The following is a 16426-nucleotide window of genomic DNA, read 5'->3' as shown; positions in this document are numbered from 1 at the left end:
GTAAATACACTTAACGCAGCGCCTCACAATAAAAAAGTGTAAAGGTTATGAGTGTCTTACTGTCTTTGTTATGTGTACAAGGCTTTGGAAGAGGCTGTCTTGTGAGTTGTGACAAACACCGACATGAGGGTGTAATTTATTCTCTGTCTTCTGATAATCTGAATATTGTAGACCCAAGGTACCACATCATGCTGACCTGTTACTGTTATGGGAACAGCTTGTGACTGAGACATAAGGTTTGTGTATAACCATGGCCTGAGGCTGTTTTTGGCAGATGACTACTTAAAGGGATTTTATTTATTATTTATTGTGGCCCTATTTATTTCATCATTTGGACCACAAACAAAGCGTGGGCGCAAGAACTATTGAAATCGTTCCCTTTGGTCGCCATTCACCTTGGTTGAGGGGCAAGCTTGTAATTCTGATTCAAACTATGCCTGTATTTTCTTCGCATTTATTTTGTATTTTCCTTTTTCTTTTTACCCCAGAGACCATTAGAACAGTACTGTGTTTTCAGACAGATGTAAGAATATACGCCTGGATTTGTTACAAAAAGAACTTGCTCCTTGATCTGTACATGAAATGTTCACAGGCGATTTGAAAGGACCAATTCTAACAATTTTCCAGACACTCTTTGTTTGTGGACCAAAATATCTAAAATAAGGCCTAGAATTCCCCTACAAAAACCTGTATTTTAATGTACCTCTCCGGTGAGCTCATGTAGTAAAAATCTATCTTATAAATACTCAAGTGTGCCAGACTGTTTGCCTCAACATCCTCATCGACAGTGGTCTCAAAATCACGACTATCCAATTCCAGTTATTAGGCCACCTCAATTCAACAAGTCCTACATTCAAAAGTTTAGGCCTCACGTTTACAGCACTGAACACAGTAATGCACTGCAGACAGTCCACACACACACACACACACACACACACACACACACACACACACACACACACACACACACACACACACACACACACACACACATCTTAACCTCTCCAACTGCCAGGCTGAGGAATGCCAATGACTGAAGGGTCCTCGAGGCTGTCGACAAGACGGGGCTGTATGGCAACAGACCCCCGCTCACCTGAACTTTTTCTTTACATCAGACCTTCCCTCCCCCTAAGTCTTATTTACTACCAACCCCACAGACATACTGGCCATCGTTGCTGCTGCCTCTGCTTTAAACCACACAAATATTAGCATCCCTTAACCCTTTCTCCCTAAACTTATTGCCATTTTTTACTATAAAAAAAAAAGTTGAAATAGCTGATCTACAAGTTCACAACATGTAGATGTAGATCGACTAGTTGAACTATTTTAAAATGATTTTCAAAATAGTAAAAAATGACAAATAAGTTTAGGGATAAGGGATAAGGGTGGCGCAAGATGGAGCCCTTGGTGTAGAGGGGGAAAGCGGTAGACAGAATGTACCTTAATGTTATCTCTCCAATATAAGCCATTGTCCACTATTGTTACTACACTGTATGATTGTATCATCTTATATCATTATTTCGCTGTTGAAAAGAAGAAAAACGCTTGTATCCAGCTTCTTGGCTTAACTAAAAATCTCAATATGGAATCTGGAGTCACATTTCCCCTCATTACAAGTGTTAAAATGTGGCTAATTGGCTAATCATAACCCGTGGTTTCACAGAGAAAAACTAAATGAAATGAGGAATGGAAAAAACACCCAATGAAACATCAACGCCCAAATCATAAAAGTCACACTATAGTGTAATCATAAAAGTCACAATATAGTCTGGTGTAATGGTGATGGCATTCCAGCAAGGCTTATTGTTCTGAAGCATATAGTGCTGTTTTGGCAGTGTGTGCGCTTCCACAGGCCAGGGTCAATGGTGTTACACTTGTGCAGATATTGCAGACTGGATGTGTCATGTGAGCTCACAGCATGGACCCGTACATGCTCTTCAGCTATTTCTGTCGGCGTAAAATCATGAGAACCACTTCAGCCAACACAAGACTGGAGGGCAATACTTTTGCTCCCAACAGTCTTTGGGAGTGAAGTCTTTTGTCTCCAATAACAACCTGACCATCTATCAAAATAAAATTGATTTTGTTCTTTTCTTTTTTTTTTGTAAAGCCATTGGAGGTTTGGTTCCTAAGATGAGTGTTTGTTAGAGCCATGATAGAAGGGATGAAAAGCCCTTTACAATGGCCTTTGTGAGGATGTGGAATGACCAAACAAACACTTTCCCAGGGTTGGGTAATACAGAGGCCGATCCCAAAAGGGCTTTCAGGTTGAACTCTGAAACTCATAATGGAATGTGCTGATTTGATTTACAATCGAAATGCGCTATAAACTGTGTTGAATTGTTATTTTCTAACACTTGAACATATATGGTAATTAATAACCCCATTCTTTTTGCCCCCCTTTTTAAAAGTAGCTTAATCCAAAAATAATTTGCCTCCGAGGTTATGTGGCCCAGCCGGTTACTGCAAGTACACACACACACACACACACACACACACACAAACACACACACACACACACACACACACACACAGAGAGAGAGAGAGAGAGAGAGAGAGAGAGAAGAGATGTGGTCAGAGTAAAGGAATACAAATGCAATTTTCATGTAAAGATCTTGGTAAAGATTATTTAATTAGTTTATAAATATTTCTTTCTTTATTTCAGTATACAAAAAGACAGTATTTACAGCCACACAAACGTGGTTTACAAAATAGCATTGTAGGAGAATCCATGAGTTCAGTTCATAAGCTTTCCAAATAAAATAATTTGAACTGCCTGCGTTTCAGACATTGTGGAGATAATGCACTTTTTCACAAATGGCAAGTTCTTTATCCTGTTGTTGCGCTCCTCAGATGCACAGACATGACCGATAGGACCCATGATCAGAGTCAAAAACACCAAACACGAAAATGTTCCACAACTGAAAAGTACTTGAAGTTCCCTTTGTGTTGTTCCTTTTTCTGTCTGTCCGTGACAGTCCGTCATTCCATGGGGGAAAAACGTACCAAAGTACATTGAAAAGAAAACGTACCGTTCGAGTTTCATGGATCCTTACAGAACCCTTTTCATTTCCATGGAATGGTTCTGAAGCCAAACACCCATCTGGGTATAGTTGGCTTGGAGATACAACACCCCTGAGGGGAGAGACCCTCCTCCACCAGAATAAAATCCAATAGTATTTCTCTTAATAAAGATATAATAAAATAGACTTTCAGTATCCAAGTAGGGCAATTGTGTGCTTATTAACAAGAGAAAATAAACACACATTAGGACGGTGGTCTTCACGTAAACCAACAGGCATTATCACAACACCCCACGTTCACGTTCGTGAAAGGAAAAAAAAGAAATGGCAGTTCGGGAGATTCGTAAAAAAAAAATAGACTTTCTTTTTTTGAGAAATATACATACTAAAGCTTAAGACAAAAGTAAGCCTTGTTGTTATCGTAGTGCTTTGGTTATCTGTAGCCCGATAGACACTGGGCTGGGTATTAAGGTATAGGACTGCTGGTTGTGCTGTTGTCGGTGGTAGGGATTCATTTGCAGACATATCTCTCCACCATTCTCTCACACTTCTTACAGGTCACATAGCAGCACCAGTGGTACTTGCAGTGGCAGCGCTCTACCAGTTTCTCTGAGTAGGGGTTGTAGCCACGACCACAGCACATCAAGTCACAGCTGTCACTGCCCACTGAGGTTTTGTTGCACTGCCTGAATGATAAAGATAGACAAAGAGAAAAAAAGTCAGAAAATAAGCTTATATATTTTTTTTTTATCTGTCCTGTCCTGCTGAGAAAAAAAGGTTAAATATTTGTCTCTATATGTGATGATGTGAATGGCTCTGAAAGCCCTGAAATGACTCTGAAAATTCCTGTGACAAACACAATTTGGTTTCCTGCCGAGGACAATTAAGTTTACAACTTCTTCTGTGAATCATTTTGTCCAGCGGCGTGTACAATCTCACAGACCACAAGGAGCGCACAATGGTCCCCAAACAGAGTTTGACCAATGTGCTTTTGTACTTTTGCACATTCATTTACCTAAATACTTGAGCAACGGATGCTTCGGGGCCTTTCATTTCAGAAGCCCGGGGCATCTTGAGGGAGCAGACAATAGCCCCACCATAAATCACATTGAATACACAGGGGGACCCTCCCTCCATTTAGCCTGCCCTCTACACATAATTGTATTGTTTTATAATGGCCAGAGTGTTAATGACCAGTGTGGTGAGAGAGACATTGGAGGAATGGTTGCCTGAGAGCGGAGTGTGGGTCACTGAGAACGTAGGACAGGCTAATTACATTGGCACGTCCTTTGTGACCAGGCCATTAAAGAAATAAATAATATGTTTTTGTCTGCCTAAAATCTTAACAGCTAGATTGGTGACTCCACTGACACTTATTCTATAGTAATCACACATCATCCATTACCTTCGGTGTACAATTTGTGCTTGGATTTGCGAAACAATAGGAGTATCGCTACAAGTAGTACAGCATAAGTGTACATGGACTGGGACACAGCGCTCTCGTTTCTCATCAATGGGTCACATGGCTATCAATGCTGACGAGTAGCAAGATTAGAAGTCACTTCAAGGGTAAAGCCAGATTACACCGTCCTGAAGTGGCCACCACTGAGCGAGGGGTCTGAGAACATATTACAAGATTGCACAGACCTCATACAGGAGAAGCCGCGAGACAAGTGTGGGATAGCAGAAGACACTGTGACCTTGTGATCAAGTGGGATGGTGGGTGGTTGGAACATCCTCCAGATTCCCCTGGGTGATGCTCATGGAAACATACAGACAACCAGAAGCATGTATCGGCATCACACGTTCCCTCGACGACGGCCACCGATTGGGTGCCTCGTGACTTGGCGTAAAGTGCTAAATATGTAGCAGGACGTATGTGACTGCAATACTATCAGGTGGGGGACAAGGGATGCATGGGGCACAGTGAGTGTACTTGATGTGAAGCATATCTTCAGGTTATCTACAGCAGGGGTTCTCAACCCGCACGACCCCTCGGATGGTCGCCAAATTATTTTGGGGGGGGTCCCCAAATTATAAAAAAAATGAAATGCAACTGCATTGCTGGAAAATGAAAATTAAGAGTTTACATAGTACGATATGATTATATCTGGTTTCAGTATTCATTTATGACATGTTTTCTCTATTATTAAGGTTATTTTTGCAGTCAGTTTGTATTGGTGGTGGGGAGGGGGGCGGGGAGGGGGTCGCGAGGAATGGCCAAAGCATTTCCGGGGGTCCCCAGCCAAAAACATTGTGTGGACAGGGACTGATGGACATGATATGACTGAGACATGATGTTTGGCATTTACATACCACTGGATGACTCCAGTCTCATTAACGGTTCTGACAAATAAAGGCACACTGATATGGATAAGTATTTCTTCTTAGGTTATTGTATAAATAAAAATCACACCCGTGTGAAGTGAGTGTTGAAACTCTGTGTGGGGGTCCCCGGAACTTCCAGACCCACAGGCACGCGCCCAGATGATAGATGTTTATAATTATGGTTTATGTTGGTGTAATTACATCAGATGTGATGTTTTAACAATTGTAGGGGAACTTCAACAGCCGCACATAGGTCACTCTTGAAATTGTGCTACAACCCAAAATAAATTATACAGACATATGAGCTATCCCACACTATAAATGCCTACAGCTGAGTATATTTATCATAATTTGGAAAATACAATGCACTGTCACACGTTTATATAGCATACGGGTTGACCAGAACTCAACTGTGGGTGGGTGTGTCTATAAGTGTGTGTGCATGTGTCTGGCTTTCAGACAATGAGGCCCCTCACTGCCCAAGTTCTCACAGTACACACACACACACACACACACACACACACACACACACACACACACACACACACACACACACACACACACACACACACCACCATCAACACAGACTCAAATAAAACATTGGGCATGAATGGAGTGAGTCTCTCTTTATCTTAGAGAGACCATTACCTATTTCCCCCCTTTTGTGTGGCGCTCTCAAATTGATATCAGCTGAGTGCACTCAGGCCTAAGAATAAGGACATTAGTCATTGGTTCTGTTCTGATAGCAGCATACAAGGGGCTCAGTCAGACACACGTGCTTAGACATGTCACAGTCACAGACAGGCCAATCTCAGGGATCACCAGTGGTTATCACTATCAGCCAACGTCCAAATGGAACGGTGCCATCAAGGAGGTCAACACTTCACTAAAGTCAACATCCTGGACGAGCCGGCAAAAAACAAAATTGGTCACTTCCTGTTTGTTGCTTGGCCGGATCTGTCACTTAGGTTCTGATAACGAGTCCAAACAGGAAATGACAAACTCACTACACCTTAACCACAACTTGAAGCTTTCAGCGTGTGCACACGCGCACACACACACACACACACACACACACACACACACACACACACACAGAGTGAGGGGGATGACCATTACCTGTCCTGGGTGCCGACAGAGCCAAGCTTGTCATTCTTAGTACAGAAGTCCGGGGAGCTCTGCAGGTATACCAGCTCATTCTCTCTCACTGGTCGAATGTCGATGTCTTTGGGCACCAGCTGCTTGCGTGTGCCCATGGGCCGGTGAACCACCTTAGTGGCAGACAGATACTTGGTCTTCAGGTCCATAGCAATGTCTCTCAGGTCTTGCAGGCCTCTCCAGCAGGTCCTTATTGAGCAGGAACCTGACACACCGTGGCATTTACACTTCATTACCAATGCATCTCTGAGGGCCTGGAGGGCAGGAGGGGGGGGGGGGGGGGGGAGGACACAGAGGTCAAATTCTGGATGCTTTCTAGATTTCATATGAACAAACTACATATAAATACAATTAATAAATAATTACACAAATGCATATGGTCGCCGTCAGTTGTAAACCTTGTAAGTCCAACAGCTCTACTTTTCAGCAAATAACCTGAATGGATCCACTCACTGTAATTTTTTGTCACAAGCTCTTGTTATACTTTTCATTAAATATTTATAGAACCAGACTTTTCTTTTTTTTAAATAGCAAATATAGCCAATCTAAAAGCTCACGATGAGTTTTCTATATTTGCCACTTTAGTGTGACACTGTAGTATAATGAAGTAGGGCATTCATTAACTAAAAAACACTTGAGGTTTCTGCCCGGCAGCAACACTATTACATTTAATTGAGAAGATATTTCTATAACAGAATAGACTGGGAGATTGCAACTGTGTGTATGTGTATGTGTGTGTGTGTGTGTGTGTGTGTGTGTGTGTGTGTGTGTGTGTGTGTGTGTGTGTGTGTGTGTGTGTGTGTGTGTGTGTGTGTGTGTGTGTGTGTGCGTGCGCGCGTGATGAGTGCATAGTCATATTTAACCCTGAGCTTACCTGTCTCCCGACTTCGCTGTTGTGCAGGTGCATCAGTTTGTTGGCATGGGACCCTGCCTTCTTCATTTTCATGGGGGCGTCACTGAACTTGGAGCCCATGACTAGACCATAGTGCAGGTTGTCTGCACAGCCGCCCCAGCGGTAGCCAGGTTCTGGGATCTCTCCGGGGATAGGACCACATGAGCATAGCCGCAAGTCCCCTGATGTGCACGCCCGCGCTATTGTGTGACTGATGGCCGCTGCAGACAGGGCATAGACAAACGCCGATTCCCTCGTTCCTGTCAGATAGGAAAGACATGGATCAGTATTAGGTATATCTACTAAATATGTGGTACAATCAAGTCTCTTGAGAGTTGAAAATGTCAGTATCATTATCTACATCCAGAGAGATGTGCACAGCGGATAAGACTCCTGTCCTTGAAAACACATGTGCAACTGCTGGGCCTGGAACTGAATTCCATTAGAGCTTTCTATCCTGTGTACCTCCCTCCTTCGATCTACTCTCAGGTTTCTTACTGTTTCGCTAAAAAGGAAAAGTAAAGTACTGATTAGAGTGAACTTCCCGTGTTCTTTTGAAATACTAAATGTAATTATCAAATATATCAAGGGTATGTCGCTACTCGCGCTATAACAATGGACCGAGCAGCACTGATGTAATTGGTGATGATGTGCGTACACGAAGAGCACATGTGTTTGGGGCTAGAGAGCAAATGGAGATAAGATAACAATCATGCATAACCAAGGACGGACTGTAGATCAAAGCCAACCCTGGATAAAGAAGCACCGCCTCCCGTCTCCAAGAGCCTCAAAGGATGTTCACTTGGCAAAAGGAATCTGTGTTCTTTTCCGGGGAGCAAGCCCTCACCTACACCCTTTTCTCTGGCCTACTCTAAGTGGTGTTACATCATACTCAAAGAGTAGAAAACACACACCCATGCTGTCCATAGATAATAGTAGGAAATGTATCAATAATGAGATAATTATTAGCCTGGCCCAGCCAGTATGATTTCTGGTCTGTACTCTCTAGAGGGGCGGGTGCTGGTCAAAAACAGGCGGTTGATCCTTGATTCCTATTGGTTCACCGATCTGAGCGCCCGCCCCCGCTCCTCTCCACTATCCGGTAGAAAACACCGGAGAACACATAGATATTAAATAAATCACACCCGTGTGAAGTGAGGGGCACTCTTATCATTGTACATCATCATGCATTATCTCATACTGGCCAATCAGAATGCCTGTTGCCTGTTGCCACAAATCTACGTCATATTTGGCGGACATTTGACCTAATTTCTCCTTTCGTTGTCGATGGCAAATATGAGACATGTGGGGACAAGATGACGTACATTTTCCCTTCATTGTCAATGGCATTTAATGTTTGTGTTGCGGACATGTTGTGGGGACTAAAGCTGTATAAAATAAAAATAGATGCCTCATTGGCCACTGCAGTTCATTGGAGCGACGTGTCTCCATTGAAGGCAGGAAGTCAAGCGGAACGGCATTTGCTGAAGGCACGCTGCGTCGCTGCCCAAGTGACGTCACTCATGCGGCTCCTCCATGTCTCTCGTTGCCACTCAAGTGACTACTGGCCAATCACAGCGTGACTTTTCCGGGACTTCTGTGACACACACGGAAGCTTGACAAGCTTCCGCTCATGCTTCACAAGGAATCTCGGGAAAATTGTGCCTTCAATGGAGACACGCGCCACAGAGTCGGAAGAGGCATACCTTTTTATGTCTATGGGAGAACACTGACGTCACTAAATTTGGAGCAACGCCCCTCTGCACTGTTATTGGTTAGCGAAATACAAGTTGGCTCCCACTTCCTATGCCAGATTTTCCAACGAGTTTCCCCAGGCTTTCAATTTTTGAGCCGAATGACAACTAAAATAAAAGCCTGGGTACCGAGGATAGACAATTATTAAACCATTAAGACCTGAGAACGATTCTACAAATGTCTTCTAAATCAGTAATTCTCACACTTTCAAGATTTTTCAGAAATACTCGTAGCACGGTACAAAGTGATGTGCTGTGAGCTTGTACATCTGCTATTTTTGAATAGGCAACACAAACATCTAAAATGCTTAAATGCCTTTTTTTCTTTCTTTTTTTTTTACACATAATGCTTTCCCAGTTTTAATGTGTTTGTGGGTTAAAAAGGGAGTATTTCCGAATAACTGTTTTATTACTAGCTTCTGTGGGCTATTTAGAAATGTATGATGTAGGTTATTATGTACAATTAATTTATTTAGCAACATAAAATATTGAAGATAAACAGGATTTTCTTTACGAAATGACAACTTGAAATAACAAATAATTCTCATGTATAACTCGCCTTTCATTATGTCTACATCATTTCCGTATTCTCAATATAAAACTCACACGAATTGTGGCGTGTGAGCCCAGCCACTGTCATGTTTATGAGCATCATTCCAGAGAATCCTAAGTGAAAAAGATGCAGTTCATAAAGAGGATTGATGACCTTGGCCTGGGATATACACGCAACGTTTTCGAACATCAAGGAATCCACAAACCATTGCCGTAAATATTCCACCCTTGTGAATAAATCTAATAAACCATTCAGAATTTCCGATGCTCTTTGGAAACATCAGTGTTCCTACTTCCTACTGAGATTTGAATCCATTAAGGCGATCACGTCACAATTAATTTAACCACTTAACCTGGTGTCCCAATTTTGGGATGGAAATTATAGTATATAGAGCAGCCTCGAACATTTTCTGAAAATAGATTATGTACAAGCTCATCATCGCACTGCGATATGTTGTGAGCTTCTAGAGTGGCTACTTTCAAAATAATGTATAAAAACATTGTAGTTAAGTGGTTATAACAATCAACTCCTTCTGTTTATGGGCCAGCATGTACCTCTGTCCAGGTCGGGGCGATACTTTGGTGACTCGACGGGTATTTCGATGGAGGAACAGTTCCAGCGCATGTCAGCGAAGGTCTTCTGGCAGGTTTTCTTGACCTCACGGGCAGCTTGAATGATGGTCTGCATGAGCTCCAGGTTGCTGCGGCACAGCTGGGCTTGGGAGGACACCAGGCCTGGCAGCTGTTTACAGTGCTGAGTCTGGTTGATGTATAACGACGTGGGGGTGTGTGATAGCGCTCTGCAATGGGAAACACAGAGATGGCGAGTTCAGTCACACACGCAGCACAGAATGTATAATACTGTATGTATTAACATGGACTGTCTTCCGTCCGTCTTAAATATTTGAACCTCTGGCGTACCGATTCGCATGTCATGACATTTGCAAAAAGATAGATGAACATTTTGGTGAAGATAGCTGACCTGCAAGCTCACAGCGTGGCGCAATGGGACGCATTGTGATGCAGACATTAATGTCTTGTGATGTGTTTTCACTATTTGACATACAACAGATTATACATATACAGTAGGGTTTAAGACTTAAACCCATAACGCATCGTATTCAATTTATAACATTTTAAGTGGTTTGGAGAGTGTAGACTGTAGAGACAGGAAAATTAGGGCACAGAGAGGAGAAACATTAAAGTTTAAGTGGTTAAAATGAATACGATGCGTTATGAAATCAAATTCGAGAACATAAAAATAGTCAACAATAAGTGGAATGTTTTGAGTTCCATTGAGATTTCTATGTACATTCCTGTTTTTTAGTAATGCAGATTTCCAACATCTGAGATGATCAGATTAAATTGAAAAAATCATACCAAATTGCAGGAAGCAGGGGAAATTTCTGACTTGCTTTGGCAGAAGGGAACCAATTTATCATAATTTCATAATTTATCACAATTTCCTGGAGAAACTCCTGTCCGGTCTCTCACATGTTTCTCCTCTCTGTGCCCTACTTTTCCTCTCTCTACACTCTCCTTTATAGAATAAAGCATAAAATGAGAAAACAAAAATCATAGAAGAAAGAAAGAAAGAAAGAAAGAAAGAAAGTTTTCACTTTTGTTTCAACACAGAGGTCGTGGGATATGCCAGACAATCTTTCATTGCAAAACAAAACACTACAGATCTAACCCAGATCTTAAGTAAGGATCTGCATCCTGTGTGTAGGTTCATTGCATGTTATGTTCCGCATCCACTGCCATTGAAAGGGTTAGCTCTCTGTGGCCTTAGTTTGACATGAACCACCTGTTTACAGATGATTAAAGAAAGAGTGGCCAGATTTCATTACAACAATTTAAACCTATTGAGGATTAACTTAATAGAAGAACCACAGGAGGAGAAGGTCAGCTCTGATCTCGGCTTTCTGCATCTTGCACTCTACAGCGAGTTCGTGAGAATGCAGCGTCTCGTCCTGCACCTTGGCCTGTTTCACATTAAGGTTGAGGGGCCGCCACTCATTGTGCCCTATGATAAGCTGTGACTCCCCTGTGCTTGTGGTAACCCAGCACTCACAGGTGTTTACAGCTGCATCTGTTTTGCATTGGTAGAGCCATGCATTATCAAGGCTGTGAGAGTCCTCACTTGGATTTAGCACATGCCATCCCTTTTCTCATGAGCACATCTGTGTGAATGTTAGGCCAATAACCCTTGGTACACAATCAAATCCTCAGTGTTAACTACTCTGGACCCAAATTGACACGTGAAGGTCCATTTTTTAAATGAACATAAAGGGTACCCCTGTGTAGTGCACAAAAAGGTCTCGCTGATGAGTTGTGATTGTGACTGTCCTAACGTACATTCAGTTCCTGAAGAATTTGAAATGCTTGTACCCTACAAAGAAACTCTGTATCTCTCTGATCTGCTGTAAAATGAATCACTTCTCCAATTCTCATAATAATTACTTTTATGTTGCTTGCAAAAAATTAAACGGTGGAGTGACGCACGGCCCACACCAGCAGGATGCCTTGCCGTTTCTTTCCTAATTATTTGCTTTTCAAATCCTCTCATTGCCATAGTAAATTCAATTCAATGAGAGATTACAACTGAACACACCTTTCATAGAATCAGCATACAAAAAACATGGTTTCACTTGCTGAACCCCGGCCATGTAGACAGTAGATGGAATACAAAGGGCTGAACCCCGGCCATGTAGACACTACAGTAGATGGAATACAAAGGCCGCCATTTCCCAATTCCTGTATTGTGACATTGGAGTCCATTTCTTCTGCTCCCATCTATACACTGACATTTCAAGGCCACAAATACGGTAAGACATCTCGAATGTGGGGTCTCTATCTGTCTGCTCTGCGGAGCCTAACAACTAATACAGATAATTTATACCATGCTGAAAAGTAAAAGACACTTAATTCACAAATAGTGAATAGGCCTATGTGTCTTTTTATGTCTTAAAAAATAGAATAAGAATAGAATACTTACAGCCATTTTATTCCCGAACAGACCTGAGACAGCAGCAGAATCGTGAGCAGACCAACAGGCAAAATATACGAAGTACTCCTCATGATTAGGCTGTGGTTCCGATTCATAAAGGACAGAACTATAGGAGGCTGTTTAACTTCTTGGCTCAGAGAATCCACTCAAAGGTCAGTTGTCATGTCCACGTCTTCACCCTGTCATGAAAGAAGTCGAAACATTCACATTAAGGCAACACTCCAAAGTAAATAAGCCATAAATAACGTAATCATAGATTTTGCCATTTAATATTTTCAAATTAGATGGGAGGACTCCTTGACACATGATGATGCATGGGGTTCAGTAACCACTAGACTAGATTGTGGATCATGAGACCAAGAGTAAAAGTTTATCTGAGATAACATGGTGAAGATAGAAAGGGTATTTTAAGCATTTATACAAAATACAAGAACAGTAGCCTACTTGTATCTACAGTATATAGTCAGTCACGTTATCAAAACAGACAGAAACACTAGAGATGTGCTTATTTTCAACAGCAAACGTTTCTGGGACTAAGCATTTTTGTTTTTTACCTCTTTTTTTTTTACACAATTATTTAGATACACAGGTGCTCTAAATAGACACTAGGTCACAGCCAAACATAAGTAGGCTACTCTAGCGTACACTAAAAATACAGAGATCATGATGGGACAAGCTCAACCAACCAGCTATTTTCTAAACTTTTTCATGAGACACACACATTTCTCCCCCCAATAAACCTGTAAAATGTACAAATGTAGCTATTTGGGGGAAACTTTGAACAAGTTGATTAAAGCGGCTTAAGTGCATTTTAACAGTGTCAACTCTACTTCAGTTGGCGAAGGCGAAGCCCTAAGCATTTGAGATAGCAAGCTAGGCCTACAGCCATTATAGAGGATACAAACCATCACATCTCCCTCCAGTGGACGCAGCAGTGCATCTGAAGCGCATTATCTGATGGTGCTTTTTGTTGTCCCTATGCCGATAAGGTAGGCTATCTCTTTAGTTTAAAGCGTGCTTCAAATGTGTGCGCACAACGCCCATGCTGGCTGATTGCATCCTTATTTATGTTTGTTTAATTGTAGACCAATTAGCCACAGGAGGACAGACTTTAATACAGGTCACTGGACACTGGGCCAGGTCACTGACTGTCCGATAGATTTCACACAAACCATTAGATACGCTGGGCTGGACTTCATGATTGACAGAGCATCACATTAGTAATGATCATAGTCATTATCACTATTAATGATAATGCCTGCTACTATACTGCTCATTGATTAGCTGTAATCAAATGTTGCCTAATTTTGAGAAATGAGTAGCCTAAGCTAAACCCGCCAACCCTCCTAAAAGGGTCACTCTGCAATATTTATAGCTTTTATTGCACTATTAACAGTGTGACCTTAATGACTCCATAAACAAGACTGCGCCTGCTACCGATGTTGATTTAGGCTACTTTACATGAAATTAAGTGTGAGACTGAACCTAAATGAACCAAATATAGTCACAACATTTGCGATGGGTAATTAAGGCTAGATAGAAATCAATTTACAATTTCTACTGAAGATGTGTCCCCTGTCTGTTTTAGTCGATCACAGCGCGACATGTAGGCTAAATTCACGCAATTTTAAAATTGCTTCTTTTCTTATTTTTTACTAAACAATAACATACATAATACAACCTAAAAGTAGGCTATATCCTACACACACTACTACAACTAATATATGCTTGTAACAGCTTCAACTTTCTTTAAAACGCATTCGTTCACTGACTCACCTTTACTGAATTGATCACGTTTCGAAGTTGTTGCGAACCCTCCAAAACAAACCAAAAACCAAAATCTCAATATAAGGCGAAAGAAATATCCTTTTCATCTAGTAGTGGGATCGGCCAGGTACACGAGTAGTAAATCCACAACGAGGCGATAGAATAGCTCCAGATGGGTAAGCATCATTCAGTAGAGTGATGTGCTCCTCGTGCGTGCAGTGCAGTGTGGTGGTGTGTGGAATGTGTGTCGGACAGGGCAGTGCAGCAGCCTCCACTCTCATAAGTACTCCTGCACCGCTTTGATCTCACTGCTGATGTCACCGTTGATTAGCATAAGAAAGCAGCTGGAGGGGGGACTTAAAAGAAGGAACTCCAAATACTAAACATTGTTGTTTCATTTGTATCGAGGAAACAAAATAATAAAAAAATAAAAGATTAATCCACCCGCACACATTATTTTCTTCATCTATCACTTTGCCATTGACTACTTTGCCATGTTTCCCCAAATCCGCCTTGAAAAATAGCGGGCTTTGCCAACACACACAATAAAGTATTGTTTTCAATTTTAAACAGGTCACCCTTAAACAATAACACACTTTAGCTGGAAAATAATAGACTAATCTATTATAATCTTATTAATCCCGAAATAATTACAATCGCATACAACTCGCAGTAGATGATTCAGCCTAAAAGATATTTAAATCCTAAATTTTAAAAAGTTAATGATTCAGGCTACTTGCCTATATAAACTGGATTAATTAGAATAGCTAATGCTGTTTAAACATATAAGCATACATTGTAGTAGCCTATACATTGGCCCTACATTATATTATAGCCTACTATAATTCTAACCATTGAAATAAATTCTGTAGCCTATAGTCACCATCTGAAGAAAAAAATAGTGCTTTGCTCTATAGGCCTATCAAACGGCACTGAGGAGTACAATGTTATTTAATTACTGTGGCCTGAAGCATTTCATGCAATCTTCATGTTTTGTACACCGGCTACATCAGACTTTGAACCAGAATTCAATAACATTTCTGTTTGGCTAAACTATCCTGTACACTCTTTTGTTTGTACAGGTGTTATTCACTATTGCTGATAAGCTGTATATATAAAGGATACTCATTATATTAACAGTCACTGTTGATACATTGACTATATACCGGTAATCCAGATATACTCACTGCTGAAGAATGGTTGACATTCATATGTCTGTTGACAATATAGATACGTGCATGTATGTAATATCTAGATGTATATTATTGCATACATTTTATGATATTGTATATTTATAACCTACACAGGCACCAATAAAGATTGATTTTGATTTTGATTTCATTTGAAATTCTGTTGTCCTGACCTATACAATGGGAAAAAATATAGAGGCACACTACAATTTCACACAGCATATGAATATAAAATGTATGTTAAGCCATAAATATGGCAAAGTATTTAAACGCTCACACGCACGCACTCACTCACTCACTCACTCACTGACTCACTCACTCACTCACTCACTCACTGACTCACTCACTCACTCACTCACTCACTCACTCACACACACACACACGTATGTTCAGTTTTCGTTCACTGAGTGTTTCCACAGAAAACAACAACTTATTTTGTTATTTAATATTCACCCATTTTACCCTTAAATTATAAGTTGGATAGCCAGCAACGGGAGAATATAGTTCTACACATTGTCCAGACCTTGACATTGGTACTCAAAACCATAACATCATCATCATTTCACACAGCCTATGAATATAAAATGTATGTTAAGCCATAAATTTGGCAAAGTATTTAAACACTCACACTCACTCACTCACTCACTCACTCACTCACACACACACACACACACACACACACACACACACACACACACACACACACACACACACACACACACACACACACACACACACACACAGTTTTCGTT

At 41.2% G+C, this 16426-nt stretch overlaps 1 protein-coding gene across 1 annotated transcript; it reads right to left on the bottom strand.

The window, feature by feature from the left end:
- Positions 1–2613: 2613 nt before the first annotated feature.
- On the bottom strand, positions 2614–14725 carry wnt11 (wingless-type MMTV integration site family, member 11). The gene is made up of 6 exons (XM_080779656.1): positions 14494–14725; positions 12706–12896; positions 10263–10507; positions 7384–7661; positions 6471–6763; positions 2614–3709 (listed from the first exon to the last, which is right to left on the bottom strand). The coding sequence occupies exons 2-6, from the start codon at positions 12810–12812 to the stop codon at positions 3535–3537; spliced, it is 1098 nt and encodes a 365-aa protein (XP_080635782.1). The 5' UTR covers positions 12813–12896; positions 14494–14725; the 3' UTR covers positions 2614–3534.
- Between the last annotated feature and the right edge of the window lie 1701 nt (positions 14726–16426).

Source organism: Protomyctophum bolini (assembly GCF_963924005.1).
Source record: "Protomyctophum bolini genome assembly, chromosome: 13".
NCBI classification, from domain to species: domain Eukaryota; kingdom Metazoa; phylum Chordata; class Actinopteri; order Myctophiformes; family Myctophidae; genus Protomyctophum; species Protomyctophum bolini.
This window is presented reverse-complemented; position numbering and strand designations above follow the sequence as displayed.

What these genes read in the sequence shown, in the direction of transcription:
- wnt11 (XM_080779656.1), bottom strand. Translation starts at nt 12,812, where the DNA reads ATGAATCGGAACCACAGCCTAATCATGAGGAGTACTTCGTATATTTTG. An exon ending in TGTTCGGGAATAAAATGGCT is followed by an intron (nt 10,508 to 12,705) that starts GTAAGTATTCTA and finishes TTCCCATTGCAG; the next exon opens with AGCGCTATCACACACCCCCA. An exon ending in TCTGTCGGCACCCAGGACAG is followed by an intron (nt 3,710 to 6,470) that starts GTAATGGTCATC and finishes TTTATCATTCAG; the next exon opens with GCAGTGCAACAAAACCTCAG.